The sequence below is a fragment of the Paramormyrops kingsleyae genome, chromosome 9 (genome assembly GCF_048594095.1).
Source record: "Paramormyrops kingsleyae isolate MSU_618 chromosome 9, PKINGS_0.4, whole genome shotgun sequence".
NCBI lineage: Eukaryota > Metazoa > Chordata > Actinopteri > Osteoglossiformes > Mormyridae > Paramormyrops > Paramormyrops kingsleyae.
Window position 1 is genome coordinate 34,163,378 of NC_132805.1, and position 22,773 is coordinate 34,186,150.

General features: G+C 44.7%; 1 protein-coding gene across 6 annotated transcripts; it reads right to left on the reverse strand.

Moving 5' to 3' along the window:
• Positions 1-479: 479 nt before the first annotated feature.
• LOC111844940 (programmed cell death 6-interacting protein-like) lies at positions 480-18,668 on the reverse strand. 6 transcript variants are annotated; one of them, XM_072716880.1, is made up of 20 exons: positions 18,544-18,668; positions 17,666-17,892; positions 13,396-13,450; positions 13,151-13,220; positions 12,064-12,191; positions 11,242-11,395; positions 9,677-9,777; positions 9,052-9,183; positions 7,787-8,009; positions 7,331-7,454; positions 5,874-6,051; positions 4,893-5,004; positions 4,634-4,803; positions 4,091-4,339; positions 3,630-3,764; positions 3,236-3,330; positions 1,899-2,031; positions 1,582-1,721; positions 1,414-1,527; positions 480-1,294 (listed from the first exon to the last, which is right to left on the reverse strand). In XM_072716880.1, exons 2-20 carry the CDS (start codon positions 17,869-17,871, stop codon positions 1,123-1,125), a joined length of 2,691 nt encoding a protein of 896 aa, XP_072572981.1. In that variant the 5' UTR covers positions 17,872-17,892; positions 18,544-18,668; the 3' UTR covers positions 480-1,122. The 6 variants fall into 6 exon arrangements, with proteins under 6 accessions (XP_072572981.1, XP_072572980.1, XP_023669650.2 ...); XM_072716879.1 differs by having other exon boundaries at positions 1,564-1,721; XM_023813882.2 differs by having other exon boundaries at positions 1,414-1,721; positions 18,544-18,649.
• Between the last annotated feature and the right edge of the window lie 4,105 nt (positions 18,669-22,773).

The following is a 22,773-nucleotide window of genomic DNA, read 5'->3' on the forward strand; positions in this document are numbered from 1 at the left end:
CATTCCTCAGACAGGAACGCAGCAGTGCAGAAAGACACGCTTCCTTCAGGGACCAACATGCTCGCAGCACCTTTCAGCAAACATGATATCTTACTCAGCCACCACCACAGGCTATGTGCTTAATTAGCATGTTATAAGAGTGGCTGTAACACGGTTGAGAAGTGCTGGGAGCTCACGGAACTCTGAAGTCACATTCGCGATTCCGTGCTATCGAGACACGCGTGGCAAAGCCACACCTCAGGAACGCCGAATTCCCCACCGTGAATCGCCAGGACCCGAGTTAAGCCTAATTATGCAGGTCAAAATGTGAACCTATTTCACACTCTCCTCCTCAATTAATAACGAACACCCGGCTTAAGCTACTAACACTGACCCAGAAGCAAAAAGCTCACATTATGATTGCTTGAGTACAAGTAAAAGTAATGATACAACATTCTTGCAACATTCCACGAAGCGTTGTCATTGAGTGTAACAGAAAATGGAGGAATAAACATAATATATTTAAACAGTTTCCCTGTTTTACATACATGTATATATATAATTTACTTCTTATATTTCCACAGCTGTATCCCCAAAACATTTACTGTAAATATATATCCAGTCTATATAGTACTGTAGCTCAGTGCAGGACAGCAGTATTGCTGTGTGTAGGGTCTGATGCCCTAAAGTTTATATGCACAGAACATCTTCAGTATTTTTAACAGCAGGCATGAGTGTTTATAACCATCGTTACATATAGAGAGAGCGAGAGGGATCGGGCGGCCGCTGAGGCACAGCCTGTCATCAGGCATGTAGATAATCCATATGTACTAGATGTAGTCCTTTATTTGGGGCGTGCAGTGTCAACTAGAACATTCAAAATCGTCAGGAGAGGAGTGGGGGGGGGGGGGGGCACTTAGAGGAGGGACATTCAGTTCTGGTCCTGGGAAGCATAAACTGAGAAGATCTTTAACTCCTGCCAGCAATGAACTGCTTGATTCTATCCACGTTTTCATCACAAACCATTTAAGCTCCAGCTCTCCAGTCTCAGTCAGGGCTGGGGAATCTGCAGGACTAAGCTCCTCCCAGGACCAGAAGTGAAGAGTGATCTAAGAACGCTTGAAGCTGAGATTATGGCGCCCCCTAAGGGTAGTGAGGTTGTTGCGGCTGGGTGTTGCCTTGCAGTTGCTGCTGCTGCTGTGAGGGGGTAGCAGAGCCGGGGAAGCCCTGCTGACCCACCGCCTGGAAGGGCATGTAGGGCATGGTGAACTGCCCAAAGCTGTAGGGATTGTAGGACATGGGCATTGGGTAGAACCTGCAGAGACACACAGATATCGGCCTTCAGAAAACCGACTCATGGTGGATTAGGAGTGGCACAAACCTCAGAATGCAGTAAAAAGGGAGCGACCCAGGAGAGCAGGCAGGAGAGCTTACCCAGGGAAACCCTGGTATGTGGGGTAAGGAGGCCCCTGAGCCTGGGCCAGGGCTGGCGTGGTGCTCGCTGCTGGTAGGGTGGCACTGGAGGTACCGGTGGGGGTAGGGACAGCAGGGACGGCAGGGAATGTGGGGACGGCAGGGAATGTGGGGACGGCAGGGAATGTGGGGACGGCAGGGAATGTGGGGACGGCAGGGAATGTGGGGACGGCAGGGACGGAGGTGGACTCTGCAGAGGTGGTTGTCACAGTGATGGGTGCTTTGGAGAAACTTGGAGGTGGAGGACGTGCTGGAGGTTGTGCTTTGGCCTGTGAGACCAGGAAGTTCATATCAGACCAAATGACAGGTAGCACCACTCATCGCATATTAAATTTTCCATTAAGGATCAGCACAGAAAATAATTCGTTGGTTTACTTTGGGAAAGTCATCTAAGGACAAGTTAAATTTCCTCCAGAAATTGGGCAGCTCAGTGCGCAGGGACTTACGAACATGGTCCGGGGAGCTGGGGTGGGGGTAGCGGACATGGTGGATGCTGCTGTGCTGGAGGTGGACTGAGGTGTTGAAATGCTAGAGAGGGCAGGAGCACTGGACTCGTGGGCGATGCTCTGCTGGAGGTCCCTGAGTAATGGGACAAAGACACTTCCTTTCAGCTAAAGCGCTGAGTGACAACTGCTCCTCCAATGAGAAATCAGCATCTGTTCCTTCATATGGGAATTAACAGCAGCTCAGATTCACTGGCCAGAGCGCCAGTAAGCTCCCGCATACCAAACAATCCTCGTAACAAAGCCATCAGCGCTGGAGCTGAAATGAAGACCGTGGAGGTCCCTGTCCACATGTTCTCCTTAAATAAATAAAGGTACGATACTCAGACTGCAGAATAATTACTTATCTGTGCAGAAGGAGATCTATCCAGCACCTTTCAGACATGCAGTGCCACCCTGAACTTTTACAGACACATCCGGGAGGGGTTGTACGCGAGAATGGAAATGTCCAAATCAGTCGTGCAGGACATTAAATGGACTTTACCCTAATAGCTCCTGGGTAATTTACGACTGACCCCAGTGTGTGATTGAAGTAGACAATGTCCGCAGTTCATGTGTGAAAACAGCTTAAGTTACTTCGCCAGAAGTTCTTAAACCAATCCCAACCACCCCCCCCACCCTCAACTCGACATTTTTGTTCTAGTCTACCAACTGGATGCTTGGGGCAGGTAATCAAAGCCTATAAATTAAGCTCATATGGAAATCAGTTTTGTAGATGATGGAACAGAAAATAGAATATAAATGTGGATTGCCTGGCTGAGGGGGGGCGGGGTCTGAAAATTGTTTTAATCCATAGGTCTCCTCCCCAGTGAAAACTAAGCAGGGGTGAAGACTAGTACACAGACTCCAGGTCTCATCAGTCACCTTTTAAAATAGCACTACTTGATCATCTGCTACCCTGCAGGGGTACAGCTGACAGAAGATGATGCTATACACCAGGCCTCTTCAAATCTGGCCCTCGATTCCAAATCCAGGCCTTATTTTCAGTCCTCCCAGGTAGTTAGTTTAATAATTCTTGACACTGATTGGCCGCAGGGGCTTCATACCCGGCTCACAGGTAAAGGAAGGCTGGAAAATCAGCAGGGCTCGGCCTTTGAGGACTTTCATTTGAATAGCCCTGCTATACCGAAAAAGTAAGGCCCAGCTAATGACTTAACCCAACCAAGGTCATGAGAACAGAAGGTGTTCTCTGAGGCTCCTCACGAAAGACAGCTAATGCGGCACAACAGCGATGAGATTCAGGCCCCCCTCACCCCACGAAACACCCGGAGTCCTCTTACTTAAGGTGCTCGTCGCGCTCTGTTTTGCGTGCAAACACAATGTCGCTGCACTTGTTCTGGAACTTCACCAGCATCTCGGTTAAACCGTTGTAGAACTGTGGGATCACAGAAATGGTTTGTCAAGAGACTTCTGAAGTGAAAACCATCAAATAGCTCAATGGTGCATCACGAGGACCCGACTTCAGCTGGAAGATGTTGGGTAATACAGGTTAAGAACACCATGACAGTCACAAAAGCACTCTCTCACCCAATATCAGTTTCTCAATAAGTTCACAAAATGGTTCAATCTGGAGAGACTTTCAAACCTGCAAGCTCACATCAGTAACAAGCTGAATAGTCACCGTAGTGATTTAATTCCTGCCATGTTGATTAAATTGCAACTCAGAGAGCCCACCTTGGTACCCTCCTGAAGATTGTTGGAGATCTCCATGTAGGTGTCATGGGCTGAGGCCAGCTTCTTCAGGACCTCTTCCCTCTGCTGGGCCTGCTGGTTGGACTGCTTCAAGGCAGAGAACTCCTGGTGGGACACCTGCAAAGGCAACACAGTAACATCAGAAGTAGACAAACCTGTTCTTAACAGCTCCCTCAGATAAGGCTTGTCTAGTGGTAAGTCAACAATTCAAGTAAAAGTAGGATTAACTCTATGCTGAATAGCGCAGTGTTTTCCAACCCTGTCCCCAGGGACCCTATCAGGAGCTGGGGGGGAAGCAAAAATGTGGACCGTTATGGGAAGCACTGGCATAACAGATTTCACGTTGTACTGCAATCAGAATAAACTGCAGCTTGAAGGAACAGTAGGTCAGTAGTAGGCATAATCTAGAATGTTCCGTGGTACACATAGCCTCTTCCACCCACCTGCACTTTGGCCAGCACCTCCTCCTGGGTCTTCAGGCCCTGCTGCATTTTATGGGTGTAGCTGCCATAAGCATTGTCCAGCTCGGTGACGGACAGGGGCTCCTCGTCGATGGTGCCATCTCGGGCCAGGGCGCCGAGGAACTTGCTGGTCATGTCGAAGTGCACAGACTTGATATCATTCTCCAGCTGCTGACGTTCCGTCTTCACCTGATCTAACTGGGCCAGCTGTGTCCGAAGGACTCCAACAACCTGGAGGTGCCAAGACGATGCTGTAGTAACAAGGCTGCTGATTTGCGACCTCTGACCTCTAACCCCCAGAGTAAACTTAAGCCATAACTAATATAACACCTCACTGCAGTTAAAGAAGGCGCCTCAACACCACCTTTCTCAGGATTAGGTCCGTTAATTAGACACTTTTATATATGACTGCCCTTGAAATAAGTAATTTCATGTGTTGCCATGGTAACCAGTCAAGGGAACCAACTGGATGCTAAGACGATGGGAAGATGGGCAACTTCGAGCATACCTATGCCAGGCACTCACCTCACTTCCCTGCAGGCTATGAACCGGGTTGGCAGAGGGTATGGAAGCAGTGAGCTCTGCCTCTGGCTTGCAGAGCAGGGCGATAGCCTCGCAGTGGGCATTATATCGATCTCGTACGACCCGGTCCGCATCCACCGCCTTGTCCAGGGCACCACGGAAATTTGCCCCCTCTGCAGCAAGGAGGGGGGAGCCATTAGCAAACGGCGAAATGAAATAAGCTAATCTGAGGAGTCACTGTTGAGGGAGAGCATCTCAATACCTGTTCTAAGAGACTTGTAAAGGTCACTTGAGGGCAACCGTTGCCATCTCTGGCCAAACTTGGCTCTGAGCTCATTGTCCGTCGTTTCTTCGTTATCCAGCATTTTCAGTGACTGCAAGGCAACAAATCCGCTTTACTGGCAATGACAAAAATCAAATGCTTTGGCCTCAACCACCTGGCTTTACGTGTGGTTTATTGTTACTGCACCCGCCTGGGAGTAGCTGATTATTGTGGACATGGGTAAAGTTTCACAAGACGTAGGTACAAATTGGATTAAATACATGCTACATTATGTGGCTAACAAAATATCTAACCGTTAACAACGGCTATCAGCAATGGCTACTCCAGTGATAAAGGCTATAACAAGGCCAACACATTGGCTAACAGCTAAGGCTACATTGAGGCTAGAGCTCAACACAATAGCTAAGACTGTGCTGCCCTACTAAACAGCTGGTAGTGAAGTGGTTAGAGACACGGACATCATAACCAGAAGGTAGCCAGTTCAAGTCCCAAGGCACCTTGAAGTAATCCCACTGATGAAACACACGTAAACCATATTGATTCAGTTAAATATCCAGTCCTCAAAATGGACAGAAACTGCAGACGACCCCCCTCTCCTGCAAAAGGACAGCAGCAAATGATACACAATGTCACAGAAACGCCACCCCTCCCCCCCCCCCATCAAATCATCAACTTTTACCATCGCTGCCCCAGCTCCGGGTCACTCTCATCCACCTCTCTGAAATCGATATGCCTAAGGTGGGCCATCAGAATTGTAGGTTACTTTGGATTAAAGTGTCAGTCAAACAGCCGATTATAATAGTTGTGCTGACAGTAAAAGCCAATAATGGCTGGGATGCACAGTGGCGTAGCTAATTTGTTTCTATGTCGCGCACATTTCACACGTTGGCGTGATGCGGGTTTTGTAACACCGTGCCGCTTATGGCACAGCAGCTGGAAAGGAGCAAAGATGCTACAAACCTCGTCCAAAATTTCTCGGTTCCTCTGCACCAGCTCGGGCACGTCCTTGATGAGCTTCTCGATGCTCTGTATCCCCCCCCGCTGGATGACGGCACCGGACTTCTCCAGGATGGACTGGGGCACGGAATTCCCTGACAAGTCCTCCAGGGCAGCGGGGAGGTTGAGGGAGGCCAGGATTCTGTGTGCAAGATAAAGTGATTTAAGCCCCAGTGCTGACCACCAGTGACGTGGCGCTGAACCTTTTTTAACAAGTCTGGATAGTAACAGAAGAAATCCAGCACAGGTATTTTCCTGGGCACTTCCACACCAGCAGCCCACTGGGAAATAACCCTCAACACCCCTTTTGTCTCACTTGCATAATGGCATAATGGCATATCCCAGGTGAATAATGGCTGTTGGTTCATACCCCAGGTGAATAATGGCTGTTGGTTCATATCCCAGGTGAATAATGGCTGTTGGTTCATACCCCAGGTGAATAATGGCTGTTGGTTCATACCCCAGGTGAATAATGGCTGTTGGTTCATACCCCAGGTGCATAATGGCTGTTGGTTCATACCCCAGGTGCATAATGGCTGTTGGTTCATACCCCAGGTGAATAATGGCTGTTGGTTCATACCCCAGGTGCATAATGGCTGTTGGTTCATACCCCAGGTGAATAATGGCTGTTGTACCCCTGTGTCAGTTCAGACCCTAATCCCAAATTAATTCCAAAACACAGCTCCCATAACGCACTAAAGGTGCGCTTGTCCCTTTTGATAAAGCATCTCCTTAACAAATATACAAAAGCACCTCCCCCCAGGGGGGAGAGATCACAAGAGGACCTTGGGAGCCCTGCATTGTGCTTGATTTAATTACACATCAGCTAGACTTAATTAGCCTGAAACTCTCTGCTGTGATTTGTTTGTTTATTTATACATTTCTGGATTTCCAGACAACCTCCAGCTCCAGAATGCAAATGTGGCTCCCCCAGCTGAGGGCTTTACAGCACCCCCATCTATAAAGATGGCTGCCAGGCCCGATGCTATGAACCATGGGAAGAGAGTGTAGAAGGGGGGGGGGGGGCGGGGGGCAGATACATAGCAAGGTAGACAACTTGGATAAGCAACTCATTGTGGCAATACCAGATGACCTCAACCAAAAAACTCCCAAATAAGAAAGTAAATAAATGTACTAATATCTACCTCAGACCAGCCATTAACTGGTAACTAAAGAAAACGTACCTATACCATTTTCTTTTAAATGGTTCCTTGCCCATTTCCTTTCTAGAAATTAGAAATTTTCAAGTTTCCCCATAACGGAAATTAGGGATTTTCCTATTTTTTGGTTTCCTTTGCCATCTAAGCTTCCTGTTCACAAACGTATAAAATCCTACAGAAGACACAACTGACTAATGAATGAGTGGCACTGCTCCACAGATGGCTAACACACGGCAGGACCCGGCGCGGCCCGGTGCTGACCCGTTGAGCAGGCCCGTAGACTCCCGCATGGTGCCCACCACCTGGTTGACCAGAGCAGCCCTCCTCTGGTTAGAAGCCGCCAGGGCCTGCTGCACCTCCATTGGCACCATCTTCTCAAACAGGTCTGCGGAGATACACACACAACATGACCACCTCCACCACTGACCGGCAGACAAGAACCTGGACTTGGGTCTAGAATTTGATCACTGCAAGTTGGAATTTTACTCTTGAACGAGGCCCATTGTCTCAACTACAAAGTGTGGAGATGTTGAAACGACGACTCAGCAAACTATAAGAAAAATTTATCTGCATTATGTAGAATATAGTATTTAATTGTAACTAGCTTCAAAGGGACGGAGATCTCATTAAACTTGTAATTAAAGGGACCATAGGTTCCATCAGAGTCTTTCTGACTTTGGAACCAGAGCCAAACTGAGGAGAAGCAGCAGCACTTACCACTGAACTTCTGACTAAGAGGCACCTGGACGGCGGAGGGCTTCACCATGGCGGCCTTTCCGATACGTTCCAGGTCCCGAACCTCAGGCACTCGTTCGTGATAGATGAAGTCGTTGTCCTTCTTGGCTGGAGTGAGGGCACGGGCAGTCTTGTCTGACAGCTCCCGCACGTTGACATACTCGTCATAGCGAGACGCGACTGTTTTCAGCAGCTCTGTTGCATGCTGAAGGGGATGAAAAAAAAAAGTGTTGGTTATTTTAGAAATGACACACGTCACAAAATATATGATTCTTACAAATGGACACAAAGGAAACCAGAGCAGGAACTCCGATATCAATGCAGACATCAACTAGCAGGGCTACAGGAAGCCAGGAGTCCAACCAAGGTGCAAGAGAGTGCCCCCTGGACAGGATGCCTCCACAAAAAGGGCAATTCACAAACATGCAGTCACCCAATCATACGAGGCCATCCTAATTAAGATAATAGGCATTTAGGCAAATTTATGTATTAAAAATTAAAATTATGAATGCATTTTAACTGACAGAGAAAAAGCTTTCTGCATAAGCGACTCTTTGTTCATTTAATTGTCCAATAGGCTTTAATTACACCTGTTACGTGATCAAAAGCAGTAGAGCAACAACTGACATCCGATCACCTATATGTTCAACAATTTTCAACCTACCCTCTCGTAAAAAGAAAAGATCATGGACTCCTGAAGAAAAACATTGCATGATATTTTCCCGCAGCTTCTAAAGACGACTTCGATTTGATTTGAGAGTCTTTTAGCAGAACGGCATTAGAAACACAAAGCATTTGCGTTTGAAGATGCAAGGGTAGATTGTTGAAATAAGATGGTGGTATAAAAATGAAATTCAGTAATGTCCCTCTGGACAGCTTTTGGCTGACTGCAGCTGAAGATCTGAAGCTTACCCAGACAATGCAGACAGTGCTGTCAGTGTTACTACCATTTTCTACAAGGTACCTATGCGAGCTGAGCTTTTCAAGTCTGACTTACGAATAAACAAGAGCAGAGAGAGACGGAGATCAGCAGAGCAAGAGTTTTACGTTTGCTTGTCATCAATTCCAGCCAGGACACCGGCTCTCTCTTCTTCTAAGCAGGATCAAGCTTCACACTGAAGGTAAGGCTCAGCCAGCAGTATGGGTTACTCAATGGTGGGCTCTGGGATAGTTACCTTATGAAAAGTGTGCCATGTGATAAAAGGGGACAGAGGGCGAGGAGGAGGGGGGTTCCTGGGACCACTTACTTGCAGCCTGGCAATCTCCTCCCCAAACTTCTTTTGCTGTTTGGCTACCGAGGCCTGCCGGTACTGAGCCGTGGCCTGCATTACGTACTGTTTGGCCGCTAGCACCGGTAGAACTTCCTGGAAGTAGAAATACTGAGGGGACAGGAGGGGGGGGGGGGGGGGGGGTGGAGCCAGCCAATCACATGTGCCGAACAGGAAGGACAGGAGCGGGGAAGAGGAAAGGGAGAAGCAGACAGTGAAACTTTCATTCCAGTTAAACCAGGTGCAGTTCAAATCAAGAAAAACTCGAACACAAAGCATTCCATTACCTTTCAAAAGCAAAAGGAGAATGACAGGAAATGGCAGGACAAAAGAAAACAGCATGTAGTGACACACACAGCTTACAAAGATTACATTTTATTGTAATGCGGAGAAGTGCAAACATGTACAGTAAAAATGACCAACTGGGACAATGAAACCATGTACATGCACTTTACACCTTAACTGAAACTCGTTATATTCACTACTGACAGGCTGGCAAAGCCATAAAATTTGAAGATTTTACTGTAGCAGGCTGGCAGTGGGGGATTATGGGTAAGCACATGGGAAGCTGAAGGGTCGAAGGCTCCAGTGCAAGCAGACTTACCTTCATCAGACCGTCTTTGTACTGGGAATGCTTGGAGGCATCTGCATAGAAGTCCGCAGCCTGAGTGGCCAGCTTGGCAATGATGGCGTCTTTCATCTTATCTGGAACCGGAACAAAAAATTCTCACTCAGTCAAATGAGGCATTTCACACTGAATCTTTAACTCAAACACCACAAACGTGACCAAACGAAAGGTCTGACAAAATTTCACTGCTGGCACAGTCTGGGAATCCCTCTCCAGATAAGAGAGGCCAAACTGACATCCAAGGAAAAGCCAACAGCATGACTGTCCAACTGTGGCCCAAACATACATGTTAAGTCATCCGTTATTAATTAATCAGGAATATATACAGTGCATCTGCAGCATCCATCCAAGTAGTTATAACCAAGGGTGGTCCAGAAGGGTGCGCTTAGGAAAACAGCGCCAAGCCTTTGGAACGGCTTAAACCTACTATGCTGCAGTTGGCCATGACCATCCACCGGTGGCATGATTAATCACAGCCTGGGTATTCCCCAGAGATTCTCTCACATACTCCTCCGAGATCCCCACAAACGCTGGTTATTCACTACAAATGGCGTCCCCCCCCCCACCCCCAGCCCAATTTGGATGACTCTCAGACCATAGCATATGCTTAATCCATCCATTGCTGCCGTATCTTATTAAAACCAGCTATATCTGCAGAGCATTCTTTGAAGAACAAAAGGTTTATGCAGAACAGACAAACAAGCTGGAGAAACATCACAAGGCCCATACATTATTATGAACCGGTCGCCATAGAAGCCTGAACGCCAGTTCCTCAGTATATTATATAACTCTTTTTTTCTGCTGTAAATCAAAGACGCAGACACGTCTGTTAGAAACAGCGCTGGCACTCTCTAGCGGCCATAATATGTAAATGAGCCAATTAGGAGAACAAAAAGGGTGAATGAGAGCAGAGGACAGACTTACAGCCCCAAGGGGCACGGGTGACCCAGGAGACATCCCCAAACACCCCATTCATTTACAGCCAGCATGCCTTTTGTGCGCTATCGTTAACGCTGAATTTATTATCACACCGAGGCTCTATAGATGTGAGGGTCTCAGTCCTCTGGTGGCCTGGGGTCAGTCCGTCCTGTCAACCTCTGCATGGATTAATCCATGAAAGACCAATAAAGTAACCAAAGTCATGTGGGATAATCAAATCTGATGACAAAAGCTGACACTTCCACCCACCCTGGTTTTTGAAGTATTGCCCCCCACCCACCCACCACAACCAAAAAAATAAAAAAACAACAGTTTAGCTGTTTAGCAGACATTTTAAGGGAGCAATACATATTACTTTTTCCAAACAATATTACACCTAACTGAATTATTTTCTATTCGTACCACATGAGCTTCAAATCTGAGTAAAGGTACAGCAAAACACATGGGGATTCCATGTGCAACTTTTGTGGTCTTATAATTATTGTGGTGCAGTTCAAATCTGTTTAGAGTCTTCTTCAGGAGCAGACTATGCAATTGAGCAGACACACAGAAGCAGCATGGTGGGGAAATAATGACAGCTAAATAAAGGATGCCAGCAATACCTAAGGTGGCCTTGAGGACGAAGACCTCCTGTGCCTGGGCCAACATGATCTGGCTGAGCGCACTGGCACTGTCCGGGGAAATGTCCACTGTGGGCTCGCAGTTCAGCGAGGACAGAACAGTGTCCTTGATGTGGGCGAAAGCACCGGCGGCCAGCTGTGGGAGAGAGGAGGAGGAGGAGGTCAAACAAGATGAGAGCGCGCCAAGCACATTTTCAATACGGGATCTCCGTCACGGTCTGAACACATGAGGATCATTTCCGCTGAATGTTAAAGCACTTCATTAACATCAACTGGGTCTCCAGGGAACTCAGTTAAACTTCAGCTGCATAGCTGATGGTGCTGTCTGAGCAAAGGACTCATACGTCCATAGAGTGAGTGAGAGATTGAGCAGCAAAGGGCACTTAGGAGGAGATGCAACTCCATCAAAAGGGTGTCTAATTGAAACTTTACAGTCATCCACACTATATACAAATGATAAATGTACTGTAATGAGGCTGCAAAATAACTTTAACCACAAAAATTTACTAGTGATGACCAAATGAGGCTTCATGAACCATTTGCTGTATTTTTTGACTCCACTAGATGGTGCTCTCGGCTTGCTTTGAGCCCTTTTTTTTTTTTTTTTTTTTTAAAACAGAGAGCACCATCTAGTTTAGTCAGAAAATACAGCAAGTGATTCATGAAGCTTCATTTGGCATTTTACAACAAATGTCCTAACCTTAACTTTAACAGTTCATTTACACCTGAAACAAGCTCTTCACTTGGCATTTAAGGTGTAATAATCTCAACTGGACCACACAGGGTAAGGCATTAAAAAGTAACCTGGTAGAACTTGGCGGCAGTCTTCAGGCCTTCGTCAGAGTCCAGGCGCTGCTCGGTGGCGATCTGACTAGCCAGCGCCCCAATGTTGAACATCACACAAGTCTTCTCATAGCCCAGGCTGGGCAAGGCTGGGGAGGGCACAGGGCGAGTTAGCATGTGACGTGGTTCTCAAGTCACAAATCAAAACCTTGACTGCTGAAAACTAAACAAGCTTGGTTGGTGTCATTCACTCTTGAGCTGTTACCTAGTGATGGGCAAAATGATACTTAAGAGCCATTTGATGCATTTTTTAACTCCACTAGATGGTGCTGTCTGTTCAAAAAAGGGCTCAAAGCATGCCCCAAAGCAAGCCAAGAGCACCATCTAGTGGGGTCAAAAAAATACAGCAAATGGTTCATGAAGCTTCATTTGTCCATCACTACTGTTAACCTCTGATGGATCACATGACCAAGGGTAAGCACATAATCTTGAATCATTAAACATGTAGGATGAAAAACAAGCAAAAAACAGTAATGCTGAAATATGGCCATAAATGAGACAAACTAATGAATAAGCAGAAAAAAACTAACTAGAAACATATTCTTTAATACTGTTCCTTTGACTATGGTCATTACCCAGACTTGACAAGGCTCTACAAAAGTTATTGATGCAGTAGTGAATAGTTAAGCAGATGCTTGACAGTACAGGTTAGTAGTCATATGCAGGTAGCTCTCTCTCAAATAGCCCATTAACAGTGTGAGTTATAATAAGACAGGAGCCTAGACTGCTTTAGCATACTTTCAGGACTGAGCACGTATCACTGGTTCAGAAGTTTGGATTCCATCTAAAAACGAAACACTGCAACACATGCACCGTGACCCACGAGTCAGGCATCTAATGGCAGATGATGAAACTAATGCAGAACTTTCTACCCGAGTATCAGGGTGGAATTAAGCTATGGTTTCACTTGAAGGCCTTTTCACTATGTGGAAAATATAATGTGGTTAAGCCTCTTATGTGGCGTGTGGTTAAGTGTAGAAAGAGGGGCCCGGGGTCTGTGGAACCCCACAGCATGGTGCAGTAATACTCAAAGCCACTGTACACTTACCCAGCTTAGCAGAGCTGCTAAATAACGACCCTTTATCAAAGGCATCTTTCCAAGCAAATGTCAGGCAGAGCTGAAAAACAGGAAGTGAGGCTACTGCTTTAAAAGGAAGTTGCCCACCATCACATGATCGGTTATGCTGGCATGTGCTGTTATCTCACATATGTAGATACTAAATATCTAAAACGTCAATCACATCAGGCCTACAAATTACACTTTCGGTTTGAACATTCGGCAATATCCCATACCTGGTTTTCAGAGAAAGGAAACTTTGGCTCAATGGCGCACAGCTGATCGTAGTACCTATGGGAATAGAAAACAGATGTTCAGTTTGAACAACTCTGAAGCCTACATCCAAAGCACTCACATGTAGCACTTAGAGATTTGTTTCAAATGTATAAGATTAAGGGTTCAAGGGTTTACAAGAGGCAGGTGCTAAATCCTTGGCTTGCTAATGGCAGATTGCATAAAGTGAAACTTGGTAAATCTGCAGGCTTAAAAAGGACGTTCATAGCTCAGGAACATTTTGTTCCCTCAACACCTTTTCTTGACACACGTTTTATCGTGTGCCAATCAAAAAAAAAGTCATACATTTCTAGAGCATAAGGTCATGGCGCAAGTTCTCTGCCCATCACTGCAATTGTCTAATTCAATCCATACAGTCAAGACCAGGACACAATATGAGTAAAACTGCTACAATACCAACCCCTACATGGTCATGCCGATTTGTACAATTTTGCATTTGTAGCAGTCATATCATCCCCCAACCAAGGGATAATTGTGGTGTTTTGCCCTGATACAGAACATATTTAATGTATAAATGCAGCTCAAGAGCAAATACATGTAATCCTTTCCCCTCCAGTGAAAACTATTGACTCCTTCAATGCTGTAAGAGTTTACCTGATAATACAACATGTAAGCAAAGAGGAAGGGGGAAAAAATGAGTACTACACCTTTCAGACATGTGTTCACCTAATATAAAATATTCATGAGCTGTTGCACTTTCTGCTTTTTATGAGTTGCATTTAGAGTGGCAAGGTTATCCTCACCACCTTATATTAAAATGTATTCTTATTGGTAACACTAGTGTCTGTACTCATTAATAATTCTATAAAGAAAAGTGACAAAACCGGGACACTTCCGCGCAGTGAAAAAAGCTTTATCGTAAAGAGGTGCGGGAGACGTGGTGTATATAGGATAAACCGCTGTGATTTTATTGGCACGCTCGGGGTAATCAAGGAAGTCAAACGGAGCGACATCCAACAAACTGTTTCTGCTTAAACAAGTCAACTGTTGAAAAAAACAAAAACAAAACAACAACAACAACAAGCAGACAATTGCTGCTGGTCTCTCTCCTCTAACACACATACTGCAAACTTGCTTAATGCTCTTAACGAAATCAGCATGAGTCGAGTAGCAGGGTTTCTCTTCCGGTCTCTGCCAAAACATCCACACCCTCTTTAATGGATTTGAATCAGCCAGGGGTAATGCAGGTCTGATATGCAAAGAAGCACAAGCCAATCACAAAATCAAGAAAAATAAAATATATCATTTTAATTTGTTTTATTTGTTTATTTTAATATCATTTTGGCTACAATAAACCTTCTATTTGAATCTGTGGGAACTTGTCGGGATCTTGGCAGTCGCGGTAAGGATCGCTGCATTGCTATGGCACAGCCAATCCCGGCAGAGGACCTGTCTATGTGCTGAGGAGCAGGGGGCGGGGTTGGCTTCTGATTCGAAGCGGCTCTAGGCTCTGAACCAGGAACAGAATACACTCTAAAAACTGATCAGTATCCAGCCAGCAGCAATTCTCAGCTGCGCCTTTCGTGCTCCACTCGCCTATAGCTTTCACGCCGTACACAAAACTTTATCTTTGCACAAACCAGTTTCCCAAATGTTGCACGAGAACCTGAAGTGAACGGCAAGTAGACGGGGTGCAAGAAAATAGACAAGCTGAGCATCAGAGCATTACAGGCAAACGCAAACTCGAAAGGTGCAGCTCCCTTCGATGAAAACGGCAAACTGCCCTGGGCCAAACCCACAATATCGTCAGAATAAAAGACAAGACACTTTTAGTGGTTCCCTGAAATCAAGTCATTAATTCCAGTGACAATAATCATTCCCCCCCCCCCCCCCATACCAGCCACAGAGCATGCTCATGGAAACAGCAGGAGTACAAAAGAAAAAACATTATCTTGTGTGATAAGCCTATTCAAATTAAACATACAGTTTCCTTTCACACATCAAATCAGCAAATAAAGCGACTACAACCCATCTATCCATGCCACAGAAAAGCAAAAATCATAATAAAACATAGCAGAGACGACAATAATGGCTCTTTAAACCTGCCCACTCAAAACTAGCAAGAAGATTTACTACTGAACAAAAAAGAAAGAGATCCAGATTTTTTTTTTCCCTCAGCTGAATCAACTTAAGACACACCAAGAGCAGAATGACAAAGCCAGCAGTGTGCAGGGTGAGTGGCACACTGGGGTGTGCACCACTCCATTAGTGACACGCTTCGGGTAAACAAGAGCAGAGTTTTGCAGGCCCAGATCACACCGCAAAAAGGATTTAGCATTGACATGCTATAGCAGTAGGGGACAGGCAATAACAAGTCCATTTCTAAAACTCCATAAAGCAGTTCTGTATTGTCAGTTTTTCTTTTTTTTTTTGGTTGGGCAGGGACCCAGCCAGCCAAGACTGCACAATGCAGCCCTTTGGGGCAACACCAATCTGCTGATTAATGTGGATGGCGTGCTGAGGGGCAGTACAACAGCCCGTCTGTCACCCTCTCCCTCCATTTTGCAAAGTCTTCCCTCCCATCTGACTATTGGTAGAGTCCTACCAGATTCCTTCCCTTTTAATTCCTACACCTCCCATGTTTATTGAAAGTGAGGTGTGTGTGAGAGAATGTGTGTAACCATTTAATCTAATTTTATACCTGGCTGGGTATAATATCAGAGCGGGAGAAAGGCTACATTGACAGTATGATGTGATTTTCGCTGCTACTACATTTCCTCCACCCCCCCCCCCCCAACAAACAAATACATAAACAAACAAACAGTCAAATGAGTGCTGACAGCAGAGAGACAAAAAAGTCAACATCAAAACATAAGACAGTGAGTCACAGTAGAGTGATGACATCAATTCAGTAAAACAATAAATCATATCTTTCAACTACGAGTTGGAAAACACCCTCTTTTTTTCCTTTTGCTTTGTTCCTGCCTGGAGAACGTGTTAGAGTTAAAGTGTAATGATAAAGGAAATAGCTTCCTGTTTCACTATGGATTCGACTGCAACTTAAGGTGGAAAGTCTTCCTGTTCTTCCCAAACTCACAGCTATGGGTGCCCCAACCCACAGATACCCCTCAGTCTGGCAGCGGCACAATCTTGGCCGGAATTATCCTGGTCGCCAGTTTGGACTCTTCTCAGATCCATGCTTTATTGTAGATTTAGCATCCTTGCTACAGGTGGGGGAACAAGCATTACATTTGATTTATTTCATGCGGCCACTTTTATCCAAAGTGACATAGGTTTTTTTTTTTTTTAAGCAATTAGGGATCAAGGATTTTGCTCACGGGCCCAACGGTGAAATCACTCTGCCGGCGCAGGGATTTGAACTGGAGACCTTATGACGTGCTGAGCCCCACACCACGCCTCAGCAAGCAGTGACTCTCTGGAGTTCATATCTCCTATGTTTACTGTCAGCAAACTGCATGTTCTGTATGTTTTTAGAAGTGAAAAACCTGTTAACAAAGCAGGATTCCAGGCAGCGACTACGTGTAGCTAAGCTAAATACACTACTGTGCTCATCCATGCCCATCCCATTAATTCTTGGCTGTCAAATTTCCGGTATTTCAGCTCTGCATTATTTCCACCTTTCATATACTATTTATGTTTGGGATTCCCTGGGTGGACAAGCTCCTTTGCTATCAGAGTGGCTTGAATCCCATTTTAACACCTTTTGGCCCAGCTGAGCATACTTACCTCACACAACGAAACTATTTCAAAATCATAATAAAGAGTCTTTCACCTCATTTTTTTTTCTCGGTCCTTCATATAAATGCACATACAATAGTGGCCAAAATTGTGGAAACACCTAGCATTTTTGGCATTGCACATTATAATGGACGATTAAATAGTTACCGGAGCAACAGCTGAAGAAAGTTCTGAGATCTCTAAAGACTGGAAGCGTTTCCACAATTTGGCTGACAAGTGTATATACTTATAAACCATAAGCGGTTAAAGTAAAGCAGGAAGTTTTTAGCAGCTTGCAACAGAAGAAATTGCTTTGAGTTTGTATGATTATAATCTAAAGAACACCAAGATAATTATCTGATTTGCTTATTTCGGTATTGGCTGTTCCTTCCCTTTTCCCGTCTTTTTTTGCGGTTGGGATCAATAGCATCCCAAAGCTTGTTAGGATCACACGGGACTTTACAGACACCTCAAAATCACAGCCCCGTCGTGGGAGAGGGGGCACCGGCCGCCGGCCCCCACCGCAGGACTCACCTGTGGAGCACTTCCAGCGAGCCCTCCCGCTTGTCCAGCTGCCGGCAGACTGCGCTGCTCCGGAGCCCGTCCAACTCCTCCACGGCTCGGAGGTGCTGCGTCCGCTCCTCGCCCGGCGCGTACGTGTGTGCGATGTACTTGGACAAGGGCTTCACTAGATCAACCTCGGACGACTTCTTCAGGGGCACCGAGATGAAGGCCGCCATGGACGCTGGCTGGGCTGCTGCCTGCGGAAAAGAGAAAGCTGCTGCTGTTGGACCACAAGGACGGCGGTTCACTTCCTAAAACTTCTCGGGCCGTCACATGACGCTGAGGTGTATCCAGGGCCAAACGACTCGGGTTGCCAGATCAGCTCGGGGGCTCCGCCACGAAGACACACTTATCCAGGGTTCTAACTTTGGTCAGCTGGCTCGAGATTTCAATTAGAGGCAAGTCTGCACACGCATTTACATATATGTTACAGTTTTATTACATATAATTAGTTTACAGGGCTTGCAAACTGCCCCAGCGCTTTTGATGTAGATAATTGTGGGTTTATGATTGAATAATATACATTTGCCATAAGATTTCTTGCGTGAACGTGAGAGCTGGCAACCCTACTTATCATTATATTAATAATACTTTAAACGTTTGATAACGTCCTAAGCGCACCTTCACAATAAACCCCACCACCATTGAAAGATTTCCGGATCTCAAAAGTATCATTCAGAAGTATATCTTAACACTCCCACCATCTAATACCAAGAAATCTCAACGACAAATACCTTTCGTAACGTACGTGAATTGTATGCGGATGTAGGTACTGTACTTACTTTCTAAAGTCACCAAAAGCCCAGCACGTGCTGCATATCTCAGTAGTGTCCTACTATATACTTTACCTCGTTTTCGGAGTTTGCTGTCAGGTACCTCGTCCGAAGGTACAAGGGCGGTGTCCCTCGCTGAAATTGTGAAACTTCTGCAGCCACAAGTTTGCACTCAGCTGGCCTTAAAGGGCCAGCGCCGAATTCGCTTCGACATCACGTTTATGCTGCAAAATTGATATTAGGCGCATCTAATTAATCTACATTCAATAGCCTCCCCAACTCTTCTCGTCCTAGACATTAAAAAAGTCATCAGTATAACAACATGTATGTACATATTTCGAATAAAAAAATATCCATTATGTATCCCATATTTAGAAACAGTAGCGTGAATTAGGGTAATCTGGAACATCTATGCTTTTACATATATATTTCCTGTTTACTATAAAGTAGGTCAACACTAACACTGCTGCATATTTGTTGTGGTGTCATGTGAATAAGATCACATGACTTAATAGCTGTAATACCGCTGAAGGAGAAACTCTTAGGACTTTGGAAGAAGAGCATCCACAGATTAATAGCATAAGGATTGTGATGGACTCATAAATATATTATTAAGAAAGAATTTCTACATGGTTTATCAGGTAATGTTTTTGATGGATTTATGCATTGAAATATGAATTAGGATTGTGAAAATATGTCACTTGTACTTGGGATTTTGGCATTTTTAGCTTTTTGATTCCAGTCATAGATTTTTATAAAACTGAATTTGTCCTTGAGGGGACTGAAGAAAATGGTCCCCACAACATAAAAATAACAGGTTTTTATTATATCTTGGGGACATTTGTGGCATGATATCTAGGGGAGTGAAATCCACATTCTTTCTTTTTATACGGGGAGGAAACATCCTTGGGTTTTCAAGGAGGTGTCATGTGTTGATCTAAAGTGGTGGTCAAAGAAGCAAAACATGTCCCAGAATACTGTAGATCGCCCTACTCTCCTGAGGGTTGTGCTGGTGTTTTCCTTTTATTTATACAGTACACAACAATTAGCAGAGAACTGACAAATAAACAAACAGATAAATAGTGGCATAGTGGGTGGTACTATTGTCTCACACCTCCAGGGTTGGAAGATTGTATCTTGCCTTTGGTCATTTTGCGTGGTATTTGCATGTTCTGTACGCTTCCTGTGGGTTTCTTCCCACAGACCAAAGACATGCAGTTAGGCTAAAAGGCATTGCTGAATTTCCTGAGTGTGAGTGCGTACGTGTATGAGCCCTGTGACGGACTGGTAACATTTCCTGGGGGTACCTCAGCCTTGTGTCCTGTGCCGCTGGGGACAGGCTTCAGGTCTCCTGTAACCACTGCCACGAACAGAAGATTGGCAGCTGAATTTTATGCCATTCATATATTTCAACATGAGTAGGTTTAAGAGGGTGGATCAGTAAGTGATTCTCGCGTTACACTTCCAGCGCTGGGGTTCGAATTCGTTTGCACTCTGTGCAGGTGTGGAATTGTCATGTTTTTCACGTTTTGTATCCAAAGACGGGCAGTTAGGTGAACTGGCATTTCTTAACCATTCTCCAGTGCTGCCTAGGATACGCCCCCCCTCCACCCACCATATCCAAGATAAGCAAGATGAATGGATGGGTGGTTTCTATGACAGAGACATGATAAAAAGCACAACTCATTGTTATAAGTCATCATTATATGTTTTTATACATCTGGATAACCTGATGAAGGATTCACCTGTGTTGTACTTGGTATGTCATTGTCGGCATACTCTTTGTAACATATTAGGATGTGAAAGAGCCCTCATTCAACACCATGTCACCTTACAGTCACAGAATGACTGTCTTAGTTTGCATTCGGAACACATGAGAAGGACACATTCAGAATGTCTTGTTGAGTGTTGAGTAGACTGTATCCCAAACATGGATACAGTTTATGCTAGCTGCTTCCACAACAGGACCAGCACCATGATCAGGACTTAATACACCCAGGTTACTCTACCCCACACAAGCTCACACGCACACATACACACACTGTATATGTACACCCATAGCTGCTGATGACAGCAAACAAATCAACTATCTTACCCACCTCCTCACCTCCCCCAAACTGCTGCTAATGCAATTGATCACTTTGCACCAAGGACTGTAAATACAATTATCATAATATTATAAGGTTTGCAATACCCGCTTGCACTGCATACATGCCTCTTACACTGTTTACATGTTTTACACTGCATAAATACAATTTTTGTAATGAGTGCAATACCTGTTTACAAGGCACTGTTGTTCTTTATTTACCTTATCTTGTATTCTAGTTATAGGTTTCATTTGTATTCTCTATTGCTGTTATTATCTTATCTCATCTTATCTAGAAGACCCTTCCATGTTTGGCAATGAAGATCAGACAGAATTACCTGACTACAGAGTTCAACTCCATCCATTTCCTTGCCCCCCCCCCCCACCTATCATAAATTGGGAGGCCGTTTCCTCCCCATTTGTTTTTTTTTAACATGAAACCAAGAATTCAGTGTTTCTACAGTCTTATTTCCAAGCCAAACACAAGACATGAACCATTATCTCTGGTGAAAGAGGAAGCTCGAACTTGGAGTCACAAGACACCACACACTGTCTATTTTCAGCTCTCAGAAGAGGTCAAGACAAAACTGCCTGACAATCACCAGTAGGTGATGATGAGAAGTGAAGGATGAGGCCCAGCCTGAAGGCCCGACCTGCTCCTAATGCAAAAAGAAGGCTCTCATTTTAATATGATCTCCCAGCATCTCTTTGAATGTACTTGCAAACACTTTTCTTCATAATGTCCTCTTCAAAAATTAGTCTGGGAACAAGCCCCATTTCTGATTCCCAAAGGGAGGTTTAATATTTAGTGGTAAATGTGTGGGAAAAGAATAAATTAAATTATGTTTAAATAGAAAAGGCAGCTATATTTAAATGCTTAAATACAGTCGTCCCTCGCCACTTTGCGGCTTCATGGCTTTTTGTATGTTCATTAAAAAGTTGATCGAGACAGTGAAAATTATATATCGCTACGCATCGGAAGCATCTTTGCTCTTCGTAATTAAATGTACAATAATAATAATATGATATTTGTAATGTCTAATATGTCTTATTTTCTCTTATTTTGTCTAATATATTTGGTAATACGACTGTAATTGTCATGACCTGCCTGTACGATCCTCTTGTGTGCCACGCCTCCTTTTTGACCACGTGTGCAACCCCGATTGTGACCAGCTGTTTTCTGTGAGTTTGATTTGTCCGGTGTATTTAAATCCACGTCAGAGTCTGTAACCCCAGGTCTGTCATTGACGTTTTGATGTTACATGTTCCTGTGTCCTGCATTTGGGGGTGATTCCAAATAAACCCTTAAATCCTGATTCCTCGTCTCCCCGTTCCTGCTTCCGTGTCCAGCAGTCATAAAGTGACTAAAGGGTGTTATTTCATGTCTAGAGGGCTCTAATAATGTTAAAAAACGTATTTAGAAGGTTGTAAACAGGTTTTCTATGCTCTAACTATGAAAATATTCGATTTATAAATAAGGAATCCTACTTTGCAGAAATTCACTTATTGCGGTAGAGTCTGGAACTGATTAACCGCAATAAATGAGGGCCGACTGTACTAACCACCGTAGAGGATATTATAAATATGCATATTATATGGGTTCAGGTCTCACTCAAGGGTGATGTACAAATTGTTTCAAAGAAGGCTAAAAGAAATTCTGTGATTAATGAGTCTTTCTTGTAATCTGTCATTTTTAGTAGGAGAGGAATGCATCTTAATGTATCCTAACTTGTTTTTGTGCAAAGAAATTGCCCTAGTCTAATTTGAAAGAAGAGCAAGGTCATGAGAATATCAAACTGTTACCTTGACGTACATGGAATGTCAGAATGGTATGTGGAGCAACTAGCCAATAGAAATTGAGCAAAGTAAATGAAGAATCCCAAATCAAATCAGGTCACAGAGGCGCCAGTTACTTACAGCTAGTGTTGGCAACAGCGACGATTCATGAACCATTTGCTGTATTTTTTGACCCCACTAGATGGTGCTGTCTGTTCAAAAAAATGCTCAAAGCATGTCCCAAAGCAAGCCAAGAGCACCATCTAGTGGGGCCAAAAAATATCGCAAATGGTTCATGAGGTGTTGTTTTGGTCATCAGTACTTACAGCAGCTTTTAGGGTGTTTTCAGCTGATGTGGTTTGAACTTATAAGTACATTTAAACACTGTAGAGCACTATCTGATTCTGGTTTAAATGGTTGAATCAGTGGGCTGGTCCCGGTGA

Bases quoted from the DNA above. Each gene is read 5' to 3' on its own strand.
- LOC111844940 (XM_023813882.2), bottom strand. From the start codon at position 17,871: ATGGCGGCCTTCATCTCGGTGCCCCTGAAGAAGTCGTCCGAGGTTGAT. The intron at 12,192-13,150 runs GTAAGTGTACAG...TGCCCTCCCCAG, and splicing joins TAGCAGCTCTGCTAAGCTGG to CCTTGCCCAGCCTGGGCTAT. The intron at 1,295-1,413 runs GTAAGCTCTCCT...GTGTCTCTGCAG, and splicing joins ACATACCAGGGTTTCCCTGG to GTTCTACCCAATGCCCATGT.